Below are 27,779 nucleotides of genomic sequence, written 5' to 3' on the forward strand. Positions count from 1 at the left end.
AAACCACCTAGTACCAAACCCTACATATACTGGTCTTTCCTGTGTATACATACCTATGATAAAGTATGATTTATAAGTTAGACAAAAGAACAATTACAATATCCTATAATAAAAGTCCTGTGGTCTCTCTGTCTCTCTCTCAAAATGTCTCACTGTACTTAACCACCATACTTTCTCTTGTGATGATGTGAGATGATAAAATGCCTACGTGGTGAGATGAAGTGAGGTGAATGATGGAGGCGTGGTGATGTGGCCTTAGGCTACTCTGACCTTCTGATGATCTGTCAGGAGGAGGACCTGCCTCTAGCCCGGGGCTGACCGTGGGAAAGTGAAACAGCAGAAAGCAAAACCACAGATAAGGGGGAAGACTGTATTGAATCTCCTTAAAATAGTCAATGGCTTTCAATCCCTTTGGGTAATTTCTTAGATGCTGCTATTACCTGGGAATAATTAACTAATAATAATTCATTAATTCCTGAGAAATTTAGAAATGTCTGTTGTCAGCATATGTTGTCATATTTAAAAAAAAAAAGAACCAATGAGGCAGTGGTGTAATGGCAAGGACAGGAGGGCCAGAGCAGGGGCCTTTACTGTGCCTCACGTGCTTGGAGTCAGACCATGTTGCCCAGCTATGCATAGTCTGCAGACCCTTGGGGAGGCGGCTGGGCGTGTGTGTACTGCCTCTCACCTCTGTCTCTCATCCTGAGCAGGGAGACAACAGCCCCTTCCTCATTAACTGTTATGAGGGTTAAATGAGATCATGCATGAGCAGCTCTTAGCGTGTTCCTGACACATAAGAAGCACTCCACACATGTAACCACAAGTATTTTATTCCTATTACCCTCAATAAATACATTGATAAGATTCTATTAAAACATTTATAAGGAAGTATTTTTGTACAATTCTGGGCATATAGTGGATTCTTCATCTGCTTGTTTAAAAAACACGTGGCTTTAACCAGTTCTATAACCTTACTATTTATTAATGGCCTTTCACTTTTTGTTGTACAGCTTTACTTAATCTCTTCCTTTTCTTTTTGTAATCTTTTATCTTGAACTACCAAGAGTAGAATATATTGTGACCTCTTCATGTAGCTAGGACAAATCTGACATCGTGGGTTTATGTTAAACAATTTTTCAAATCAGATTCATAGGGAGGAAGATAAGAAAAAGAGTTTTGTTAGGAGGAAAAAAGGTTTCTGAGAATTCTGAGGCTCTCATTTGATGTATGAAATAGTGAAGGCAACCACATCATCTATAGGATTTGGTGAACTCTCCAGGGTGTGACGCCTTCCCAGATGACGTGGGTAAATTTGATCCTGGTCCCTCGGGGCTGCATCCCCACCTGTTCCTCGTCTCCCTCTGACGGGGATCACAGCTGCGGGTGAGGAAAGGTAAGTCCCTTGTTTCAGGGACAGCAAGCCTGGGAGTGCTGGGCCGGAGGCTGGAGGTCCCAGAGCCCATCACCCTGGCAGCGAGAAGACCACACTGATTGATGTTTCTGAACTTCTGTTTCCTTTGAGTGTGAAAGACAAAAGAAATGAGGGCTCGTTTTAGGAAGGAGTATTTCTGAAGAAGCACCTATTTGTCAAACCTGATCATTTCCTTTAATAAGAGAATAATTTCTGGGTTGGACTTAAAACAAGGAGAAATTGCAGTAAGTATTAAGATTTGCCAGTAAATTATGGAAATTGCTTTGTGCTCCATCAGTTTCCGATACCAGACAAAACATTTTCTTGCAAGCTGCAAACTCCACAGAGGTCTCAAAAACCATGATTTCCCCTCTCGTCCCCTCTGGGACCCAGGAACTCCAGTAGCAGCACAGGTTTGCCCACCCCCGGGCCTTTCCCCTACACCCACTTTGCCACCCTATTGATTCCCAGCTGCCGCAGCCAACACCTTTCATGACCAATGGCACGTTTCTTGTGGGTAAGGTCTGTGCCTTAGTTTACACGTGTATCCACACACCTTGACACAGTTTGGATTCATCAAGCATATGTGGAATAAAAGATGACATAATGATGAAAAATTATTTAAAAATATTGTTTGGCATGTGATTGTGAAAGATCATGGAGCTCTGGAGCCGGGACTCCCAGGGCCTGGAGCAGAGGTGTCCTACGTATTGACCAAATGTTATTATTCTGCCACTGTCATCCCCTGACGTCTGTACTCTCACAGGATCAGAGGTGGGCAGACACGGCAAATGTAGAATATTGCAAATCAGCAAGAATTCATATCCACACTTACTTTAATCTCTGGGGTATAATTTGTTTCTTAATTCTCAGTGATACGAAGGATGGAAGATAAGAGTCAAAGTTAATTCATATTCATTTGCATTTGTATTGAGCAGTTTTAAATTCACTCAAAAATCAAACATATTTTTACCTAAGCAGTATAGGCACACAATTTTTAAAAAAAGTTTGATTTTATTGATTGTTCTCTATGTAGCCCAAGCCATAAAGACCTAGGGAAAGATTTCTGTCATCCATTGTTACGGACTGAATGTCTGTGTCCCCCTCAAAATCCGTATGCTGAAGCCCTGACCCCCAGTGTAGCTACATTTGGAGACGGGGCTTCTAGGTAATGACGGTTAAGTGAGGTCATATGTGTAGGGTCCTGACCCAACAGCATTAATGTCCTTATAAGGATACTAGCACCCCTCATCCCTACCCAATGCATGCACAAAAGAAACCTCACCAGAAACCAAATTTGCTGGCACCTTGATTGTGGATTGCAAGCCCCCAGAACTGTGAGAAATTAAATTTCTGTTGTTTAAACTACCTAGTCTGTAGTATTTTGTTATAGCAACTCAAGCAGATGAATACAGTTTCTAATGGCTGAAGTTTTAAAAACAGATTTTCCTTCACTGATTGCAGAAACCAGTGTTCTCATTCTTTTGGAACTAGATTTTACCTTTTTGTGTTTTGTTTTTTGCTGTTTTTTTTTTTTAAGGAAATTTTAAGACTCCATCCAATCTAACCTTCTGTTAACCACAGAGAGGTCAACATTTGATTTTCTATTTTTTCCTTCAACATTCACTATAACTATAGGCTTTCTTACTTTTTGTTATCTTAGCTAGCCAGCTAGTTTATCTTAATTAATAATGCTAATATGTTGTCTTCCCAATGATATCTTATTTGGGCTCTGCTCTAACTGGAAACTTTAGGCTCTCCAAGGGATTTCAAGTTTTAGCTGTCTCTCTCAGGCTTTTAGAAATAAAGCAAGTTTTTCACCTGAAACTAATGTAGTATAGTATGTCAACTATACTTCAATAAAAAATTCTTTTTAATCATTAAATTTTCCAAACAGACATAACAGTAGAAAGAATATATCCATCACACAGATCTAACATTTTTGTCACATTTGCTTAATCTATTCCCTTTTTTCTTTGCTAACATATTCCAGAGCAAATCTAAGATATCAAGTCATTAAACTCTGTATCTCAATATGTCTCTCTCAAGAAAAGGAGACATTTTCTTACATAATCACAATGAAGTTATCTAATTTAGGAGAATTAACATTAATTCTTTTGGTTGTAGGTTTCTGAAATGAAAAATCTCACACTGAATTTTATACTATGAAAAAGTTAGCTCTGTATTGGAATAGCAATGTTCTGCAGCCTCTGTTTTAAAGTGAAATTTAGTATGTTCTGAAATACAGGGTACTGACCTACCACCCAACTAAAGCTGAGTTTAACAATGCCTAAGACAGCTCTTAAAAATACACAGTATCAAGATTTCAGTCTTTGTATATCACTTTAATAAAAAATACAATGTTGTGTACAAACATACAAATCTCAAATTTAAAATACAGAATGCACTAAAGTGGCTTTGCAAGTTTTCTTCACCAAGACAGACTTTCCGTCACATTCAGACATTTAAAATTATTAAGACATAATGAGCAAGTACAGATTTTCCAACCTCATGATCAGTTAATTCCTCTGCAAATGAATGAAGGTATACAGTCATCAAATGGGGAAACAGTTGCCCCTCCCTACATTGTATTAGTGTGAGTAAGGGACCCAGTAAGAGCTATAAGAAACTGTAGTTAAATGTTGTAAGTACAACTAATATAACTTCTTCAGACTTCTACCAATGATTATTACATCCTTGACATATAAACATTCTTAAATGTAAAAAAGTTCGGTATGATTGTATCTATCGTTGTTCCATAGTGACAATTTGTTAATGGGTTAATCTAATATATATATATATATTTGTGAACTGGAATTGCCTACAAAGAAATAATGAGAAATCCTGAAAACAGACTATCAAATTATGTTTAAAAGTTAAAAGGTCTATTGAAAACAATAGTATGGGCAAGAATCATTAGCTACATGCCAATTTTTATTTCTAAGACAAAGTCTCTCAGAAATAATAGTCTTGTCTTACAAAGCAAAGCAAAAACAAAAAATTCCTAAAATTAATCCCCCAAATTCATATTAGCTGAACTTGGAGTAACAAAGCCAAAGCCAGTCTTGTCATCTGTACATTAATATGATAAGTCAAACTGCAATGAAAAAAAAACAAAAACAAAAAACAACTGCATCTGCTCTAGGCATAATGGATGGTTACTTTCAGCACTTAAATAAAGACAACTGTTACACAGTGCTTTTTCTAAGGAAGACATATATCCCAAAAACCCAACAGAATATGTGATTCGTGAAATTCCATAAAAGCTAGAAGGCAGGCAAGAGGTGATGGCATTTAAGGACAGTTAAAATCTGCAGTCTTAATGTGCATTGATGGGCTTTGTGCCAATGGTTTTAAAATATGATTTTCATCAACTATACATGAAAGAAATACAGTAATATTACATCATATGCCAGCATAGAGCTACTACATTTGTATAAAGGAATCACTAAAGAGTTATTTATTGTTTTAAATCAGGTCCTGCCTAGGCACTGAGGTGTAATCTAAATGTTGATAGTGCCTAATTTCAACTCCCAAAGAACAAAAAAGCTTATGTATCAAGATTAATTCTCTTTGGCCGCAATGGATACCATTTTCTCTGGGGACAGACTTTAGCTTTCTTTCTTTTCACTACCAGGTCAGCAGTGTTCCTGGTGGAAGTCTCTGTGGGTGTAGTTTCTATTTGTGTTACAAAGCTCTCTGGTTTGACATCTGGTTTCCCATAACAACCAGAAAAGACTTCTTGGTGGACTTGCTGGAGCTGGATAATAAGGTGCATCTTTAAAACTTTGGAAAATCCATTTCCTTGTTCAATTAGTGCAGGCAAGGACTTAAAACAAAACCAAAAACATTAATTTCAGGTTGAAACACAAACACAAAGAGAGACACACAACATTCTAGAATTTTAATTCTTTGGATCAAGGCTTTTTCTAAGACCTCATTTTGGGATCATCGATGCTCAACTTTACCTTAAAACACCAGTTTTAGCTATTATTATAATGCCTAGTAGTAAAATAAAAGTGGCATAACAGGAGGTAATACAACTTGAGAACTGAAGATTTAATGTCTGAAATTCCATATTTTAGGATAGCAAGTATTCTTTAAATCTTGAATCAACAAGAGAGGGATCAACACATTTTTCCTATAAAGGTTAATACAGAAAACATTTTAGGCTCTGGAGGCCTTACGTCTGTCACAATTATTTAACTGACCATTGTAATGTAAAGAAGATAAAGACAATAAGTAAATGAATGGACATGGCTGTGTTCAAATAAAGTTTTATTTATTTTATTTACTTTAAGTGGCATGCTGTATTTTAGCCTGGCCCACTAGAGTTTGCCAACTCCTGATCAAGAACATGCTATAAGAATCCTGAGAAAGAAGAACAAACCAGGGGTATTACGCTCCTTGACCTCAAGCCATACTACAAAGCTACAGTAATCAAAACAGTATGGTGCTGGTATAAGAACAGACCTATAGATCAATGGAACAGAACAGAGAGCCCAAATAGAAACCCACACATATAGGGTCAATTAATATACAATAAAGGAACCATGAATATACAATGAGGAAAAGACAGCCTCTTCAACAACTGGTTTTGGGAAAACACCAGATACATGCAAGAGAATGAAACTGGATTACTGTCTAACTCCATACACAAAAATAAACTTGAAATGGATCAAAGACCTAAATATAAGATATGAAACCATAAAACTCTTAGAAGAAAACATAGGTAAAAATCTCTTGAACATAAGTATGAGTAGGTTTTTCCTGGACTCATCTCCTAGGGCAAAAGAAACAAAATAAAAAATGAACAAGTGGGACTACATCAAACTAAAAAGCTTCTGTACAGCAAAGGACACCATCAGCAGAACAAAAAGGCAACCTACAGTATGGGAGAATATATTCATAAACGACTTATCCAATAGGAGTTAACATCCAAAATATATAAAGAACTCATATGCCTCAACACCCAAAAAACAAATAACCTGATTAAAAAATGGGCAGAGAACCTGAACAGACATTTCTCCAAAGAGGAAATACAGATGGCCAACAGGCACATGAAAAGGTGCTCCATGCTGCTAATCATCAGGGAAATGCAAATCAAAACCAAAGTAAAGTATCACCTCATACCAGTTAAAATAGCTACTATCCAAAAGACAAGAAATAACAAGTGTTGGTGAGGATGTGGAGAAAAAGGAATCCTCTACACTGTAGGTGGGAATGTTAATTGGTACACTGCAGAAAACAGTATGGAGGTTCCTCAAAAAACTAAAAATAGAAATACCATTTGACCCAGGAATTCAACTCCTAGGAATTTACCCAAAGAAAACAAAATCCCTGATTCAAAAAGATACATGCACCCCTATGTTTATCGCAGCATTATTTACAATAGCCAAGATATGGAGGCAACCTGTGTCCATCAGTAGATGAATGGATGAAGAAGACGTGACACATATACACAATGGAATATTATTTTGCCATAAAAAAAGAAATCCTGCCATTTGCAACAACATGGATGGACCTAGAGAGTATTATGCTCAATGAAATAAGCCAGGCAGAGAAAGACAAATACTGTATCATTTCACTTATTTGTGGAATATAAAAATGAAACAAAACAAAATGAACAAAATAGCAGTAGACTCATAAACACTGAGAAGTGACTGGTGGTCATCATGGGGGAGGGGTTAGGGTGGGTGGGTAGGAAGGGTGAGGGGGACAAAGGGATACAAATATTCTCAATCATAATATAAGCTGGTCACTGGGACGGGAGTACAGCATGGAGGATATAGTAAATGATTCTGTAACATCTTCCTTTGTTGACAGATAGTAGCCGCACTAGTGGAGGTGAGGATTTAACAACATGGGTAACTGTTGAACCACTGTGTTGTATACTGGAAACCAATATAAGATTGTATATTAATGATGGTTCAATTAAAAAAAAAAAGAACATGTTATAAAAGAAGCCCAAGTACCATAAAATCATGGACCCAATACAATCACAACAGAAATGTTATAGAAAATCATCAGAATGGGGAGATTTAGGACTTTAAAAATAATTTTCATATACTAGAAATCCAAATGTTTTCCTTTGGGTAAAATACATACCAAGAATGAACATAAACAATTTTATTGTAATATTAAGACACCTGAGTTGGATATGCAATATAACATAGTGGTTAAGAGTAAAGGCTTTTGAGCCAAACACCCAGGGTTTAACTCCTGGCTCGGTTATTTATTGGGGCAATCTGCTTAGCCTCACCATGCCTGTTTTCTCATCTGTGAAATAGAGAAATAGCAGTACCTATCTCATTGGGTTATTATAAGGATCAAACGAGGGACTGTAATATATGTAAAGCTATTAAATGGTGCCTGCCCCATACTAAATGCTCAGTGTTACCTGGTATTATGATCCAAAACTGATGGACTGCTAACTCTCAGAACTAAAAAACAAAACCAACTGTTAAAGCAGACACGTATAATGGCACATAGTAGGCACCTAATAAGTGGTAGTTACTCTGAATGTTATGGTTGCTTAATAAATTCATTGAAGATTTATCTAAAAGACTACTGAGAATTCCTCCTATAATAGACTAAAACACCTATGGATGTTGAAAGCAAATACCCAACTACACATTTGTCCATTTTATATTTAGCATGTTGTTTTTACCTTCATGGCTTCACTGATCTCCTCAGCTATTGTTTCTCCTCTGCATTTTCCATACAAGAGGCTGCAAAGAAACCACCAAACAGTATTTTAGTTTTTCTTCTTAAATCTAATACCCAGTTGTAAGACATGTTGATGCCATCTGGACAAAACTCTGTTAGGACTCTTTGCCTTAGTTCAATCATTCTAAGACTACTTTATAATCCATTGAAACAAGAGTCCTATTAAATTTATCTAGCCAAATAAAAACACTGAAAATAATACAACAGATAACACTAATAATTATGACAGATGAGTTGTATTATGAGTAGCCTCACCACTGTGTGTCCCTAAAAGCCTTATATTTGTTCTACATATTATCCACCACTGTGTTTAACATCTTCAAGCACTATTGTCACATTTTAAAATAAACATAGACAAATATTTTGTAATGGTATTAATTTGAATTTTATTAAAGGAAAACATATTTGAACCTAGAGTTCACTCACACTGCATCAAGGTTGCCTAGATGGAATTTCTGAAAATGAAAAGCAAGCAAGCAATCTGGAATAGTCAGTATTATTCATTTTTTTTCCCTTATTTGCTCAGGCTTTCCTTACTCCTACTACATTTTATCTTCTTCCAATCTTCCTTAAAAATGTTCATGGCTACTTCACAACAGAACTGCATAGTCAGTGATACAGAGGGATACAAATCCTAGTGATTTTTAACTAAAACTCCAAGTGAAACTGGAGATAAGAAAAATCATTCCATTATGAAATCACCTAAAAATTAGTTTTTAAAAGGGTAGGTCTCACTAGAAATTTAACATCTCAGCAAGTACACAACTCTGTTAGGAAAGCCCCGGCTTTATTGGCTTGGAGAGACTGGCAAATAAGCCAAGCAAAGAATTTCTTTCATAACTGCTGTTTTTCTTGTCTGCCTTTCTTTAGGTCAAGAGTGAGAACACATTTAGAAAAAAATGAATAATAAGAGCAACTGAGCAAGACAGTGTACTCAAGGAGATAGGCAGAGGCACACTGATGGCCTCAGGGAAAGGGTTCTTAGCCCTTTTTGTGACCAGAGATTTCTTTGGCAATTTGGTGATGTCTTTGGACCCCTTCTCAGAATAGTTTTAAATGTATCAGTTTTTTAAATTGAGGTATAATTTACATACAGTGAAATGCAAATCTAAGTTTAGCATTCAATCGCCTTTGACAAATGTATAGTAAGACAGACATTAACATTACCCTAGAAAGCTCTTAGACCCTTTCTCAGCCAGCCTCTGCAAGAAGCGACCCCTCACCTGATTTCTACCATTACATACCAGTTTTGCTTACTCTAAAACTTAAGAAAAAATTTTTAAATTAAAATTTTAAATGTAATTATTTTTAGAAGTTATAGGTAATATATATGCTTTTTAAATTAATGATTTAAATAACAAAATCAAGTAGCAGATGTAATAATTACCATATGAAAATAATGAGTATAAACAATATTGTGAGGTATCTGTTAACAACTGAAATTCAAAATATGTGTGGCTTCTAGTAGCAAAAAAAAGTTATAAGTTCTAATACTGCCACCATCACCTGCACCCAAAAGGGAAAGAACTGCTAAATTTCAGTCTGAAGTTAACAAAAATAAAAATATAATTTTTTTCCTATTCAGGTTCATAGTCCCCTCACAGTCTAAGGACCCTTGCCTTAGGATAATGCACTAATTTAATTTCAATTGTTTGAAGATTTGGGGAGATCTATCAAAAGTACTCGATCACTAAATTTTCTCCTGTATGGCCAATGAATGATCCATCCTTTGGTACTCTTGGGGCACTATGGCCTCCAGTTAGGCCCACACTTATTCTCTCTCCCTCAAACCTGCACATTTGTGTGGGAATTGTCATCTATTTTTCCAACATTTATTATGCATTTTTCATGGACTAGGCCCAGGATTAGGCACTCAAAGTAAGGAAAGATGGTCTCTACTCCTCAAGGAACTTTAAGTTTAGAAAAAGAGAGATGCATAAAAACACACAATACTTTCTCAAAATCAGTTCAAATGTTTAATGGGCAGTCTTACTAACCTTTCCAATCTTTGCCACACTTTCCACCCCCTCCCTGAACTGCCCATCCCCCTGCTACAGGCTCCCACTGCGTCCTGAGCAGTTCTAGCAGAAGAGCTGGAAGACTTCACTGCACTGATTTGTTTAAATAGCATTTCTCAACCCTATTAGACCCAACCTTCCCCTTTAGTAAATATTTCATAAAGCTCCCTCTGCTATTCTAAAATGAAATTCACAGGTAACACACTTCCACGCACAAGTAGAAATACAAGGTAATGGATATGCGTCATAAGAGAATATTATGTTTAATATGCTCAGACCCAACCGTACAGTAAGACATAATGAAGTTCTCAGATACTTGTTCCTATTTATGCTGAGTAGATTTGGATTTCAGAAAATTTATTTTAGAAGCATTCTATGTAAAAAACAAAAGATCAGAGAACTAGAAAAACTAGTATATGAACTAGAAAAACTAGTATTATGTAAGAAATAACTAGATTTACTTGAATTAGATAAGAAGGAAATAATTTTAACAGAGTTCAAATAACATACCAAGACAAAGTACAGTCTACTGAAATGGTGAAAATTAAGTAGTACAGAGTATCTCTACAAATGAAATGGCCTTATTAAAAGTGTCATATTAAAATACTTTCCTACATTATAACATGGGAAGGTGGAAGATTAAATTCAACAGAAAACATATCTCATACACTGAAATTACACAATGTACACTACATCGGTATGTACATCCACATAAGACTTCAGAGACCATACTTTCAAAAGTGACAGGGAGCAGAGGACAGATTAGGCAGAAATAAGAATGTCAGAAATGATAGAGAAGATGTGTGGTTGGCTTCTGTGAATAGATTCAGAACAAGAATAAAGACAAGCAATCCAAAAATCTAAATTTTTAAGATTTTTTAAATTAAAAATTTAATATTCACATTTCTTACTGTACAAAAATGTAATTTTAAATATTTAGCATGACAGTAATAGGAAATATTTTAAAATTATTTTTATTAATAAAAAGATGAAATTCCTATATTTTGTGCATTTCTATTAATTCATTAACATTTGGTTCTAGTCCTATTAAAAGGACTCTCAAATCTTCTATTACATTTTTCTCATCAGCTTTGTTGCTTTTTAAGAACTATATTCTATACCAAAATCTTTTTCATCTAAAAATGTTGAAAATGCACTAAATAATTCACCTTCTTCTGAAAAAAAGGGAGTATGAAAATTGTAATCCATCTAAAACATTTCATAATTAGATAAAATGTAGCTCTGGTTGCAAATATTTGTTTACTTTGTTTCTTTTTATTTCAATTTACCCTTCCTGCACATGTTAACTAACAGACAGGAAGTTTATTTGAAGAAATAGCACGACCTACCTCAGAATAACAGTTACCTCTGATGATAGCAGAAAGAACGCTAACCAGAAAGGACTATAAGGAAACTTTTCTGGGTACTAGAAATGTTATACAGCATCACTAAAAGTTAAGAAGCAGGATAAATATGTGTTGTTACATTCTCAAACAACATACTCAGTATCGTTTTTCTTTAACCTCAAATTACCCTCTCAGGTAAAATGCTGCTAAATTGAGAGCAATGGCTCTGATTGTTAATATATAAAAAATACAATAAACACTATTTTCCTTATGTTTTCAGATTTTTTGCACACTTTGGATTATATTTATTATACACACGAAAATGTAACAGGCACATTATTTGGAAATACAACTAACATACTGTTTAAGTTTATCCTGTTTCCCAACTATGTAGACAGCACACCTATATCAAGGTGTCAGTTACATGTATTTATGTATATGAGTATAAATTCATCAGCTCTGCACTGTATGTTATACCTCAATATATTCACACATACACACAATAATGGACAAAATCTTTTTAAACACTTACTCTAGAAAATTATCTTACTTTTATGTGTGGAGTAAGGCAATCATATTCTTCATTGTTATTACATGATTTACAAAATAAGTTATCATACAAAGAACTTGTCTTCATTTTTTTATACACACGTGCTACCTGAAAAAACATTTTTGTCCATAAACCCACACTGGTGGACGATAGCTGTTTTCCAGCTGTTGCGGAAGGAATGACAATGTAAAAAGTGCCAAGAGTAGTTAGGGTTTGTAGTAAAACGATTATGACATTTTCACACACGGATGTCTGCTGGAATAGTCGAGAGTCGTGCTGGACATACAGGACACTGAGTATTGCCGGCCCCCGACTACACGGTGCCGGCTGTAGCCTACCCTCCCGTTACCGCGGCAGCCCACAGCAAGCCTCCTCCCACTTTTTCAAAAGGACCGCTAGGGGGCAGTACTGCCTCCAGTAAGAACCCTGGAGTTACTAATCTTTCACAACTTCCTCGGAACAAGAGCCTCATTCTCATAATCTTGGACTCCCAAGTGTAGAGTAAGCCTTCGCTACCTGTGACGCCTGAGGGCTACGACAGAGCACGCTGAGGAGGCACAAAGGGGGGTGAGGTCAACCCAGCAAGACAACTGAAAGGAGAGTAAAGGCTTCGCAGGTGTTATGTGGCCCATGCCTTGAACAGGATTTGGTGCTGGACAATGTAGTGAGTGGGAAAAGGTGCTGGGTGGTGGAGGATGTGCTGCAGCAAAACAGAGAAATAAGTCAAGAAAGAAGAAAACACAGGAATCAGAAAATACGATCCAAAACAGAAAAGTAGTAAAGCAAATTCCTGGGATGACGAGGAAGAGAACAGACAGGCTGACCGCTCTGCAGCAGGCCTATGGGCGCAGCCAGGCCAGATCAGAACAGACGGACAGAAGGTCCCCAGAGGAGTATCTCTGGAAAAAAGGAAAACATTTAAAAATGGATTTGATGGATAACCTGAAGGGTTTACCATACTTGAGAGGAATTTTACAGTTCTACTGAAGTGTTTGGGAAAGAAAGAACTAGTGATAAACACAAGAGCAAACAAAATGAACAGAAAAATAATTATCATTCCAAAAGGGGGTGGAAAAGTATTATTCAAGAGAGAAAATACAGTAATGATTACCTGACTCATATTGAAGAAAATGTATACAGTTATCACAGTGAAAGTACTAAATACTACTGATTTTTTGACAAAAATGAGAGAATAAAAGTAAAGCTGATGAGTGTGGATTATTCTTTTGAGAAACTTGGCTACAGAAAGAAAAAATTCAACAAGAGGAAGACATAGCGAGAAAGCTCTCCTTACGTGATCCTCTCGGACAGCCCATTCCTATAGGTGAGCTGACTGCATACCCTGCCAACCAACGTTATGTAATACCTTTAGCAACCCTGTGAGGCAAGCAGGATTCACCAGCCTCCTCTCATAGGTAAGGAAACAGAAGCTGTGAGAGCTGAGAAACGTGTCCAGAATTGAACAGAACGAGAACCCTCATCTCCCAGCGCCCAAAGCACATGTCTATATTCTTCATGTAACTTTTCAAAATACCATTTTGCCAGGAATTATACTATTCTCATAAAAATGTAAGTTAACAAATGGTCAAAAATTAGGTCTAACATGAAGAAAATATCTTGAAATAAAAGTAAATTATTCCTGGTAAAGAATTAAAAATAGAAAAATTCTAGAGTTCACTCTGTCTTAACTGTTTTTTTTTTAGTTAAGTGAATTAAATTCCTTTCATTGAAAATTAAAGAGCTTAATAATTTTAGGTATAGAACCAAATACACAAAGATTAAACACACACAAAGGAGAGGAAAACAAACAACTTAAAAGGATCACTAAATGCAGCAAAAAGGCATTTTCCCACTAATACCTGCTTAGGAAATTCAAATACATAAACTTTTCACTGTCTCATTCAAGATTACTTTAAATTAATTTTTCACTTTTTGTAACTAGTAAGAACATACAGGTACTCCTGAAATACAGGCATCTGACTTCAGAAAATCTCACATGCAGAGATCAGGGTTGGCTGGGGAAAATCTCCTGTGCAGATCCCTGATGTGCAGGAGACGGGACGGGCTTCCTCCAGAAGCACTCCCAGCAGCTCTCCTTTTACAGCCCTGATGGGGGGATCCTCATGGCACCACTATTTACTCTCTCGCTACAAACAAAGGTGTTTAGGAATCCAAACTGTTCCCCTAAAGTCCTACTTAAACACCATGTAGCACAACTAATGTGCATCCGAAATGTGATTTTCTTCGTATTTTTTCATCATAAATGTGCAGTATTTCAACCACATTATAGGTTAAATAGGTCTTTAAAGGGTAGCCTAGCAACTGACCCATTTATAATAACACTTGTAAAATTTTAAAGGTTGAAACACATTTCAAATGCCAAAACTCAGACTCCATATGAATTTTTGAAACATTATCATTGTAAGTGGGTGAACACCTGTAAATAAATATTCTGGTGGTGGCTTAAGAAAGCAGGTATTATTAGAAGACAAGAAGAACTGTGCTTAAGTCTTCTGCTTGTAGCATGAGCAGAAAAAACAGAAGTATCATCAAGTTCACTGTAGAGAAACGTAAAAGAGCTCCTCCTCAGCACTACATGTTTAGTGAAGGACAGGGGAAAAGGGAGTCTTTCATTAACTTCAAAGAAGTTTTTAAAAAAGAAGACAATATGGGAGCAATTATTAGCCTTACTAATAAGGATTGTAAAAGGTTGTAACTGACAAATGAAAACTAATCTTATTGGTGGACAGCTAAGGAGAAGACTGCTGCAAAGATTTTTTTTTAAAGTTTGCTCTTAAAAATGTGGCATCAGGCATTCTTGAGAACACTGCCTTCCTTAGTCACTTGCTTTCTAAAACAAGGGAAATGAAAAAGTGGAAATGAAAGATTGTGTAATCGACCTGGTTTTGCTTTCAGGTCACTATACTGACTAACCTAGGAAATACAAACTTCCAAACACCTGCACAAACTCAGAAATTCAGCAGTAGGCATTACCTGAGTGCTTCCCTTCTATTTCCAGTATGTTCTATGATCATGAATAAGCAAGCATGCATAACACAGGATGCCTGGCTTGTCTGAAGGCATGACAAAGGAGCCTGAACTGAAAGTAGCATCCTTGATCAAAATGCAACCAAAACCTAAGCGGTGATTTATGACTTTCTGGAGGATGAGTCTTTGCTACAACACAAACAGGTCTGTGGGACACACCTGCTAGGTAGCAGGTACATAACTGCATCCACTCCCACCTGCATCTCACCGGCAACTGCAGCACTGCAGAGCTGTCTCTCTCTCAAGGCACACATACTTTCAGAGTCCTGTCTTGTGTTACCTGGCCTGGCCCAAGTCTCTAACCTTATCCAGTAATGCTCTTTTCCTCTAGTCGCTTCATTAACAGGCAAGCTCATTCTTCACTTAGGAACCTCGTTCTAGCTCTTCTTGCTAATTCAAAGGTCTTCCTCTTGATTGTCACAATATAAATTCCTTGTTACTTCCTCAGAAAAGTGTTGCCCATCACCGAACACATTACTGTGGCACTGATATTAGTTATTTCTGCATTTATTTATACATTTCTTCTCCCTCTAGAATGTAAGCTCCACACAACAAGGACCTTGTCTGTGTTGCGCACCATTACAGCCTTCACACTGGGAACACTTCTGGCATATAGAAGACATTCAATAAACATGCTGAATGTATGAATGAACAGTCACTCGGTACATGCTGAGTACGGTGCTATATGCTGGCTACATACACTGCAAATGCAAAGTAAAGTTCCTGGAACCTTCAGTTTTCGTAAGACCACAAACAGGGAAACACACAAATACTTAAATATTTTAACAATCACTGTTAAGAAAATAAATGAATATTAAGACAGAGAACTGCGGAAAGGCTGTTTAAATTAGGGTAGGTAGGGAAAGCTTCTGTGATGACTGCCCTTGTACTGTTCACCATGTAACTTATTCACTATGTTAAGAATTTGTACTCCACGTAAGAACTTGTTCGTTATGCTTCAGAAGACTGGAGACTGACGAAAATTAGGCTTGGGGTGGATTAATGCTTGTGCATTGAGCATTGACCCCCCTATACAGAATTTTATTGTTGTTAACAACCATTTGATCAATAAATATGAGAGGTGCCCTCACACAAATATATATATATATACACACTTCCAATTGTAAAATAAATAAGTAACCGGGAAATAATGTATAGCATAAGGAATATAGTCAAAATATTGTAGCAACTTGGTATGATGATAGCTGGTACCTAGAATTATCATGTATATAAATGTTGAATCATTGTGTTGTACACCTGAAACTAATGTAATACTGTGTGTCAACTACACTTCAATAAAAAATAATTATCTAAAAAAAAAAAAATTAGGGTAGGTAGGGATGATCTCTCTGAAGCAGCAGTATTTAAATGAGAAAGAAAAACTGGGAAGATGCCAAACCCTAGAAGCACTGGTGAGAAGTGTGTGTGAAAGTGAGGCACTTTCAAAGAACTGAAAGATGGACTGTGGGGCTAGAGCAAAAAGGAAAGTGCCTGAAATGAATTTGGAGACGTAGAGGGGGACCAGATCGTGTAAAGGAGTGCTGAGAACTTTGGGTTTATTATGTATTTTTTAATTGGAAGATTTTAGGCCTTTAAGTAGATTTGTGTTTTTTTAACAGTATCCTAGAGTTCAAGTCAAGTTGGTTTTGGAAATTCACAAAACTCCCCATCTCTATCCAAAACATCATTGGATAGACATAGAAAATTAAAAGATGTATCCCAAGGCATATGTAAACTTTCTATGAACCAGAACAAAGAAGAGAAAAAGCTGTAAATCAGGCTAACACTGCAGACCCACTGGTAGGCAGGTAGCAGGTAGGCAGTAGGTAACCAGGAATTTGCTTCCCACAAAATAAGTACACTGGGCTCAAAGTGCTCCAGAGAAGCAGAAAATGGGGAGAGTCGCTTCACCATATAAAACTGAGGGCTCAGATGGAGTTCTCCTTCCCTGAAAAGGAGGCTGAAAAAAGGAGCTGAAGCATATTTACAGCTACACTAGAAGTGACAGGAGGCAGATAATAATGCCTCAAAGCCTGGGCCTGGACTGAGGTGCCTGCTGACTTAGTGACTAGATCTACTATCGTCGCCATTACAGTGGAACAGGACCACACGCTGCCAGCATAAGGTAAGGTTCTCGCCCTGGATTGTTCAGGGCCCAGAGGGCAGACAACTACCAGACAGGAAGGGGGGGAAAGCAGAGAGAAGCATAGCAAAAATCTTAGTCAAGGAGTACTTGCAAATCAAAAATTCTAAAATACATGAAGAAATTACAACCATAAAAGTCAATATATTGACTTTTGTCAAGGAGAGGAATTTAATGAAGATGGAATAAAAACAGAGCAATCTGTAAGTGATTTAAAAATGTTCAGGATCCTCTACTAGCTAAAGGAAATCATAATAGACATTACAAAAGAAAAATAAATTATGAGATAACTGCAACAATAATTTCAAAAATAGAAGAAATGATTAAGAAGCAAAGTTGAAGAATGAAAGATTTCTTTAGAAGATGGGAGCCCTCAGATTGAAAGCATATGTGGAGATGTGAGTGAAAGATGGGAAGAGGAAACAAGCAAAACAAATAAAAAAATCAGCCCTCAAACACAAAAATGTGCATATAATCTTTTTAAATAAAATTGTATATAAACAAAAGCATGAAGAAAGTACCTACACAAAAGCACAAGCTGAACTCTATGTTCACTGTTCAGTGAAAAAAGTCACAAAATAAAACGTGTTACACTTACATAAAAAAATAAACACATAAAACCCCCTTTGCCTGTCTGTGCATGTAGCTGTGCGCTGAGGAAAACCTGAAGTCCGAAGTCAGGCTGTTACGGTGGCCGTCCATCTGAGGGTGTGCGCATCAGGCAGACCGGGGAGGAGAGCTTATGGCGGACTTCCATTTTCTATACTAGATACACCATCAGTTACTTAAAATTTTATATTAAGCTTACACTTATTAAGAGCATAAAAACTAATTTAAAAACGTGACACAATTTAAGGTAAAAACATAATGTAAAATAATGTTTGATCTACAGCAGTTGAATTGGAGGATTTCCATCATGTTCTTAGAAAGGTAAGTTTCAGGTAACTTGAACACATTAATTAATTTCCTGTAAAATAAATTACATGCCCAAAATGTCCAGGGCATATATATTCGTGTATGATAAAAGGAACAGAGAAAAATGGATAAATGGATTCACAACCAGTTCCTTTCCCATCGTGAGGGGGTAGCAGATGGGAAAGAAGGGAGGAAGCTCAAAGAAAAAGTAAAGAAATAGAAAGCTATCCTTACTAAAAAAGAAAAAAAAAGGACATGAATAATATGATCCCATTTATGTAAATCTATGTATTTATTTCATAAATATTTCTTGAGTGTAATACATCAGATAGCGACCTGAGAGCTAGGAAATACATAAGTAGACAAGTCCTTGTTCACAGGGAGTTTTTACACAGAGAGGGGAGGGATGGATACAACAAAATAAACAAAAATTACGTAATGTCAGTAAGTGGTAGGAGGAAAAAAGCAGGTTAAGGAGATAGAGTCTGACCACAGGGGCCCCGAGGGGATTTGACCTACGTTGTCAGGGAAGACCTTTGGGTGGGGTGACACTTGGAACAGAGAACTGAATGAAGAGAGGGAAACTGCAGGCAGTTAGTTCAGTAAGGGATCGGGGAGCAGCAAGTGTGAAAGCCACAGGACCAGTGTGTACCCGGCACATCCTGGGGGAAACAGCAAGAAATGTTGATGTGGCTGGAGCACAGTAAGCTCAGATGAGAGTGGGACGAGACCAAGGTCACAGACACATCAGAGAAGCAGCCAGGGACCAGGTCAGAGAGCACCTGGCAGACCAAGGGGAGCATGATGGGGAGCCACTTGAAAGTTCTAAGCAAGGGGTGACATAATCTTATTATGCTTTAAAAGGGATCCTCTGGATGTTACACGGAAAACTGGAAGAAAGGTGACTAGTGAGGAGAATCTTATAGTAGCCCTGCCGAGAGGATATGGTGATATGGGTAAGAACGGGAAAGGTGGATTTGGTGGGAAGTGGCTGCACTGGGAATATGCTCTCAAGGTAAAGGCAACAAGATCTGCAGGTGACTGAAGGTTTAGGTGTCAAGCAATATAACGAAGTACTGATCACTGGTTATAAGCTGGTTATTAATAGTGATTACCTCTTGGGTACATGCTATCATGTGATTTATATTCTTATGCTTTTAACATTATTGGAATGTGAATGTATTTTTATAAAATCAAGAAAAAATAGTTATTTTCAATTTTAAAAAATAGTAATAAAAAATACATACCACCATGCTAAAAAAATAATTATCTAGACATATTGTGGTAAAACTGCAGAACATTAAGAATACAGAGAAAATCTGAGAAGTCAGGAGAGGAAAAAATTTGTTATCTATAAAAGAATGGCAAATAGGCTCTCAGTAGACTTACCATCAACAATGAATGTCAATTATCCAGATTGGAAAGGAAGAAGAAAGACTGTCTATTTGCAACTAGAATAAATGAGTTCAGCAAGGTTAAGATACAAGGTCAATATATAAAAGTAAATTCTATTTCTATACCACAGCAATGAACTGAAATTTTAACAAAATTAATTCCATTTATACTAGCATCAAAAGAATAAAATACTTGGGGATAAATGTAACAAAATAAGTGCTAAAAAGTAGAAAACTTTGTTGAAAGAAATTAAAGATCTAAATACATGGAAAGACATTTTTTGTTCACAGATTAGAAAGTTAACATTATTAATATCTTAATATTAAGAGGGCAATATTTCCAGATAATCTACAACTTCAACACAACACCTATCAAAATCCCAGCTGGTTTCTTTGCAGAAATTGACAAGCTGATTCTAAAATTCATTTCAAAATTTAAGGGACCCAGGAAAGCCAGACAATTTTAGAAAAGAACAAAGGGAGAGGACCCAGACATCCTGATTCCCAAACTTACTGAAAAACAATAATTGTCAAGACAGTGTGGTACTGACCTAAGTACAGATACACAGATCCATGAAATGGAATTTAAAGTCCAGAAATAAACCTGCACATTACAGTTAATTCATTTCCAACAAGGTGCCAACACTATTCAATGAGGTGAAGAATAGCTTTTTCAACAAATGGTGCTGAAACAATTGGACATACACATACAAAAGAAAAAACTGGACTCCTGCCTCAGCCCATACACAAAAATTAACTCAAAATGCATCAAAGACCTATATTAAGAGCTAAAACTATGAAATGCTTAGAAGAATGTGTAAGTATATCTTCATCACCTTATATTAGGCAATGGTTTCTGAGATATGACACCAAAAGCACAAGCAGCCAAAGGAAAAAAAATAAGCAGAACTTAAAATTTTAAACTTGTTCCTCAAAGACCAGCATCAGAAAAGGGAAAAGACAACCCAAAGAATGGGGGAAAATATTTGCAAATCATATCTTATAATGAACTAGTTTCTAGAATATATAACAAACCATTATAATTCAACAATAAATAGACAAATAACCCAGTTAAAAAATGGTCAAGGGCTCACAGACACTAAGAAGTGACTGCTGTAACCACGGGGAGGGGTTGGGGTGGGTGGATGGGAACAGGGAGGGGGATAAAAGGGCACAAAAATTTTCAATCATAATGTAACTTGGTCATGGGGATGGAAGCACAACATGAAGGATATAGCCAATGATTTTTGTAATATCTTATGTAGACAGATAGTAACTGCAGTACTGGAGATAAGGATTTAATAATATGGGTAACTGCTGAACCACTGTGTTGTATACTTGAAACCAGTGTAAGGGCGTATATCAATGATACTTCAATTTAAAAAAAATTGATTTGAATAGACTTCTCCAAAGAAGATATATATAAATGGCCAATCAATAATCATGCACATGAAAATATACTCATTACTAGTCTGTAATGACTAATGCAAATCAAAATCACAGTGAGATATCACTTCACACCCACTAGGACAACTGTAATAAAAAAGATGGACAGTAACAAGAGTTGGAGAAAATGTGGAAAAATTGGAACCTTTATACACTGCTGGTGGGAATGTGAAATGGTGCAGCCACTTTGGAAAACAATTAAGCAGGTCCTCAAAAAGCTAAACACAGAGATACTAGATGACCCAGAGATCCCATTCCTGGGTACACATACTCAAGAGAATTGAAAACATAACTTGCACACAAATGTTCACAGCAGCACTATTCATACTAGTCAAAAATGGAAACTCAAAAATGTCTGTTTATTGATGAATGGGCAAATAAAATGCAATATACATACATAAAACAGAGTATTATATGGCACTAAGAATGAATGAAGCATTGATACCTGCTACATGATAGACCTTAAAAACATAAAGCCAGCTGAAAGAAGCCAGTCTTTAAGGATGACATATTGCATAATTCCACTTACATGAAATATCCAGAATGGTCAAATCTACAGAGGCAGAAAGTAGATTAGTAGTTGCCTAGGCCCAGGGGAGGGGGATGAAAGATTAATGGAGAATAGCTTACGGGTATGAAGTTTCTTTCTGGAGTGATGACAGTGTTTAAAAATTAATTATGGTGGTGGTGTTATAACTCTGTGAATATACCCTAAAAGCCATGGAGTTGTACACTTTAAATGGATAAATTGGTACGGTATCTGAACTACATTTCAATAAAGCCTTTAGAAAAAAATGAGTGTCAAATATAATGCTGTAATATATTCCATATGGTAAATGAAAGTAAATAAAACATAATCCAAGAGCAAGGATGAAATAAAAACTAAAAGAGCCTACCACCCATAGTCTTTACTCAAAGTACCTAAAGAAAGAAGGAGAGCAGCAAGAATGAATCTAGAAGGAAGGCATTAGATTTAAGAAACATCAGTAATCACAGAATTTGGAAAATTTTGTTGATAAATTTAATCCACCATTGAGTGAAAAAAAAGCAGTAACTATTAAAGGGTATTTTTTAACAAGAGAAGAACTGAAGTTGTAGACACAAACAAGAAGGAACATTAGGATAAAGGTGTTCTTAATCAGTGGGTAAGGTATAGGTCTTTGTCTTGCTCAAGAGGGGACATGGAATGCTGAATAATTCTAGACTATGTTAGATAACTTTAGAACTATAGTATGCTAAAATTTTATAGATAAACACTAAAGGGAAAGAAACATAGCATACAACTTCCAAATCAGAAAACAAAAAAATAAGAGACTATAAAGAAAATACAATCATCATGATAGAAGGCATAAAAAGAAGGAAATTAGCCAAAGAAAACTGTATTTGTAAACCAAAACATATTCAGAACGTAACTATATAAGTTCTACATGTCAAGACTTGGGGACATAGCTAAAGCAGGACTTAAGAGATTAATTTGTAGCCTTAAATGAATTTATTAAAAAATAAGACTTTAATTAAGTGTTCAACTCAAGAAGCTAAATATAACAGAGATGGCAGGAAGGCCATACTAAAGATCAAAATTCAAGGAACCAGGAAGCTAAACAAGAGAGAAACTAAGCAAAACTAAAAGCTGACTCTGAAAAGACCAACAAAAACAAAGACACATAGAGCAAGACATCAAGAAAGCAGGGAAAGCTTAAACAAACAATAGTAAGAAAGAAAATAATCATGAGTAGAGATTTTTCAAATTATAAGTAACTACTATAAACAATTTCATACCAATATATTGAACACATGGATGAAACAACTATTGTCCAAAATATTATCAAACTGATTCATGAGAAAAATTAAAAACCCTAAGAAATTAATAACTATTAGGAATACATAATCAGTTAAATCAAGTATCACCCCCCATTATACTAGGCTTAGACAGTTTTATAGATGAATCTTATTAACTCTTCAAAGAAGAAATAACCTCTTTTTTGCTTATGAACTGTTTTATGAGGGCAGCATAACCTTGATGACAAAATTGGAAAGGGACAGAATATTAGAAAACACCACATATTCTTTTTTTTTTTTTTTTACTATAGATGCACATATGCTAAAAGTAAATATACTAAATAAACTAAAGGTACAAACTACAGGTAAATTTAATTGAAAAGTATATGAAAAAACTGTAAATTAATGAATAAGTGGGATCTTCTGTGTGAATGCAAACATAACCATCAGAAAAAAACTGTCAATATTAATTTACCATATTAACAGAGTGAGGGACAAAAATCCTATGATCTAGGAGCACAAGGGAACTTTATGAGTGATGGACAGGAAGAAGCATCAGCCTCCAAATCTAGAATCTGCCATAAAGCAACTGACACTTGAAGAAATCAAGTGAGTTGGCCAAGGATATAGAATAAAACTGTAGGCCACTCTTGCTGTGCTTAAAGAGCTGATGCTATTCTAAGATTATAAACATTACGAAAATGTGTTAGTAACAAAATCTCAAAATTTATCTAAAAATAGATTCTAATTATTCCTTTGCTTACACCTCAAGTCAGAATCACATAATCATTTAAGTAAATGTGTTTTCCCTCCTAAGATAAAAAGTTTAACAAGTTTCTTTAGAGAATTAACTATACCTAAAAAATAAACACTTAGAGGTACTATACCACAAGTTTCAATTATTATTTTTACATAGTTTAAAACCAAAACAAGAATATGTCAACCACTGCATTTTGGCAACTATCCCTTTTAGTGAACAATGACAATTAAGCATTCAGTCCCAGGTCATTTTTTATTGTCAAACAGAGTGGATGATGATATTTAAACAAATTCAGAGTATCTTTATGCTTATACTTATCCCTCTCAAGGTTTAACCCATTAGTGTGGGAGATGTGAGGAGGGTAAGGAGACACGTTAGAAAATAGTTCAGAATTCAACAAAGCTACTCAAAGCTGTATGCATAAATGCACCATAATAAATAAAGGTTTTAACTGTTTTTCTGATAGTTCAGAAATGGTAATTTTGGGTGCCAAATGCAAAGTGAAAAAGGTCTCTGAGGAAAAGCACTACAGTTTTTAAATGTGGGAATAGAACCATTTAAAAATATATGTCATCCCCATTTGTAGTAATGCCAGTTTTGTTGTTGGATTTACATAAGCTTGTATCAGTTTTATTTCTCTGTGTTTTGAGGCTGTAACCAAGTGAAATAGAATTGAGTTTAAAGGCATAATCGGCAATGAAATTGAATTGGTAATAAAAAAACTACCTAAGAATAAAACGCCTGGACCAGATGGTTTCATCGCTGAATTTTATCAACCATTTAGTGAAGACCTAATATACATCCTCCTTAAAGTTTTCCAAAAAGTAGAAGAGGAGGGAATACTTCCAAACTCATTCTATGAGGCCAGCATCACTCTAATACCAAAATCAAAGACACCATAAAAAAAAGAAAATTACAGACCAATATCCCTGATGAACATAGATGCAAAAATAATCACCAAAATACTAGCAAATCAAATTTAAAAATACATCAAAAAGATCATCCATCAAGGATTTATTCCAGGGATGCAAGGATGGTACAATATTAAAATAGCCATCAACATCACATAGCACATCAACAAAAAGGACAAAAACCATATGGTCATCTCCATAGATGCTGAAAAAGCATTTGACAAAATTCAACATCCATTCATGATAAAAACTTTCAACAAAATGGGTACAGAGGGCAAGTACCTCAACATAATAAAGGCCATATATGACAAACCCACAGCCAACATCATACATAACAGAGAAGCTGAAAGCTTTTCTTTAAGATTGGGAACAAGACAAGGATGCCCACTCTCTCCACTTCTCTTCAGCATAGTACTGGAGGTCCTCGCCATGGCAATCAGACAACACAAAGAAATAAAAGGCATCCAGATGGGTAAGAAATCAGGTAAACTGTCCCCTTTTGCAGATGACATGATATTATACATGAAGAACCCTAAAGAATCCATTCCAAAACTACTAGAACTAATATCTGAATTCAGCAAAGTTGCAGGATACAAAATCAGTAACAGAAATCTGTTGCATTCCTACACACTAACAATGAACTAGGAGAAAGAGACATCAGGAAAACAATTCCATTCACAATTGCATCAAAAAGAATAAAATACCTAGGAATAAACTTAACCAAGGAAGTGAAAGATATATACCCTTGAAAACTATAAATACACTCTTGAGAGAAATTAAAGAAGATACCAATAAATAGAAATATATCCCATGCTCATGCAGAGGAAGAATTAATACTGTCAAAATGGCCATCCTGCCTACAGCAAAATACAGATTCAAGGCAATCCCTATCAAAATACCAACAGCATTCTTTAATGAACTGGAACAAATCGTTCTAAAATTCATATGGTACCACAAAAGACCTGAATAAACAAAGCAATCCTGAGAAGGAAGAATAAAGCAGGCTCTATTACAAAGCCACAGTAATCAAGACAATTTGATACTGGCACAAGAACAGACCCATTGACCAGAGGACCAGAATAGAAAGTCCAAATATAAACCCAATCATATAAGGTCAATTAATATATGATTAAAAAACCATGGACATACAATGGGGAAATGACAGCCTCTTCAACAACTGGTGTTGGCAAAACTGGACAGCTACATGTAAGAGAATGAAACTGGATTACTGTCTTAACTCAATACACAAAAGTAAACTCAAAATGGATCAAAGACCTGAATGTAAGCCATGAAACCATAAAACTCTTAGAAGAAAACAGAGGCAAAAATCTCTTGAGTATAAACCTGAGCAACTTTTTCATGAACACATCTCCTCAGGCAAGGGAAACAAAGCAAAAATGAACAAATGGGACTACATCAAACTAAAAAGCTTCTGTACAGCAAAGGACACCATCAGTAGAATAAAAAAGCATCAGACAGTATGGGAGAATATATTTGTAAATGACATATTCGACAAGGGGTTAAATGTCCAAAATATATAAAGAACTCACACGCCTCAACACCCAAAAAGCAAATAACCCTATTAAAAAATGGGCAGAGGATATGAACAGACACTTCGCCAAAGAAGAAATTCATATGGCCAACAGGCACATGAAAAGATGCTCCACATCACTAATTATCAGAGAAATGCAAATTAAAACCACAATGAGATATCACCTCATACCAGTTAGGATGGCCAACACTGAAAAGACTAGGGACAACAAACGCAGGCAAGGATGCAGAGAAAGGGGAACCCTCCTACACTGCTGGTGGGAATGTAAATTAGTTCAACCATTGTGGAAAGCAATATGAAGGTTCCTCAAAAAACTAAAAATTGAAATACCATTTGACTTGGGAATTGGGTGGGGGAGGGTGGGTGGGGAGGGAGAAGGGGATTGAGGGGTATCATGTTGGTACACATGGTATGGGGGGGGTCATGGGGAAGACGGTGTAGCACAGAGAAGACAAGTAGTTTTTCTGTGGTATCTTCCTACACTGATGGACAGGGACTGCAATGGGGTATTCAGGAGGACTTGATAATATGGGGAATGTAGTAACCACAATGTTTTTCATGTGAAACCTTCATAAGAGTGTATATCAGTGATATCTTAATAAAAAAAAGGCATAACAAGCATGCATATCTCTTAAGTTCAACATTGTATTTTTATTAGATTTTGTAAAGCATGAGAAACAATAAAGGTTATTGCACTAGGAGTGACACCGTAAGTGCATTAATAGTAGAATGTTGGCTATACTGCAAAGAATGGATAGTATAATAACAGTTAGAGATGGGAGTGCTAAAAACAGGAGTGAGATATTGGGAAAGTATTACAACAGTCTAGGTCAGGAGACAGCTTTATAGAAGTGCAGATTCCTGGGTCCCACTACTGTAGTAGTAGATTTAGGTCTGGGTCAGTAGGTTTACAGCTAATTCTCATAATCCTAAGTGAAGAGCTAAATACAGATGTCTGGTAGTGAGTTAGAGCATCAAAGGGAAGAACCTCAGTGTGACACCTTTAAAAGAATATAAAAAACTCATAAAAATTACAAGCTGATGCTTCATTTTTACCACAAATGAATACTGACTCACCTGGATCAGGGTCATATTTTAGGTCTAGTGGACGTACAACAGGATGGTACCACTTCTAAACAAAATAAAAATTAAAAGACATTTAACCACTTAATGCCTCATAGAAACATTTCCTTGAGTCAATGTAAGCAAATACACTATTAGTCAGTAGTACTACTTTTTTGAAAACAACATACACACACAGATACTAAAATATGAAGGGAAATGAAAGGAGAAAAGATCAAACTCCGATTATAGCTTTTATAGTACTGCCACCTACTGCGTACACTAAGAAATAGCACCATAAAAATCTGTAGGAAAGCAAATTAAAAGACTGAATTTTCTGTTTAAAGTACAGTCTTCAAATTATGAATGGAATGTTTTTCAGAAGTTCATTTTAAGACAAGTGTTTGGAACTCAGAACTCATATTCCCATAGAAACTCTTGATTTAGAAAGTGGCTAGGCCACTATCATGTCAGTACTCTAAAGCCTACATACCCTGTAATACACTGTAAGCACCAGGACTATAGTAAGCAGCAGAACTACAGGAACAGGATCCAGAATTCAGGCAAAAAAGGAAACAGGAAAATGATCCTCCTTACTCTTGCCCAAAACTCGCAGGAGCCAAAAGGTTTTTTTAAAAGCTATCTTTCGAGAATGAAACTGCATTATTGTCTAACCCCATACACAAAAGTAAACTCAAAATGGATCAAAGACCTG

The 27,779-nt window shown here is 36.1% G+C and overlaps 2 protein-coding genes across 2 annotated transcripts in view; both read right to left on the reverse strand.

Moving 5' to 3' along the window:
• The window catches only part of BATF3 (basic leucine zipper ATF-like transcription factor 3), a 147,383-nt gene that overhangs the window by 59,080 nt on the left and 60,524 nt on the right, over positions 1–27,779 (reverse strand). The gene's annotated exons all lie outside the window — the stretch shown is intronic.
• Positions 4,622–27,779, reverse strand: part of LOC118926030 (kinetochore-associated protein NSL1 homolog) — a 30,615-nt gene continuing 7,457 nt past the window's right edge. Inside the window, 2 exon segments of the mRNA XM_057508001.1 lie at positions 4,622–5,240; positions 8,082–8,142. Coding sequence (XP_057363984.1) covers positions 4,962–5,240; positions 8,082–8,142 — 340 coding nt within the window. The 3' untranslated portion in view covers positions 4,622–4,961.

The sequence above is a fragment of the Manis pentadactyla genome, chromosome 9 (genome assembly GCF_030020395.1).
Source record: "Manis pentadactyla isolate mManPen7 chromosome 9, mManPen7.hap1, whole genome shotgun sequence".
In the NCBI taxonomy this organism is placed as follows: domain Eukaryota; kingdom Metazoa; phylum Chordata; class Mammalia; order Pholidota; family Manidae; genus Manis; species Manis pentadactyla.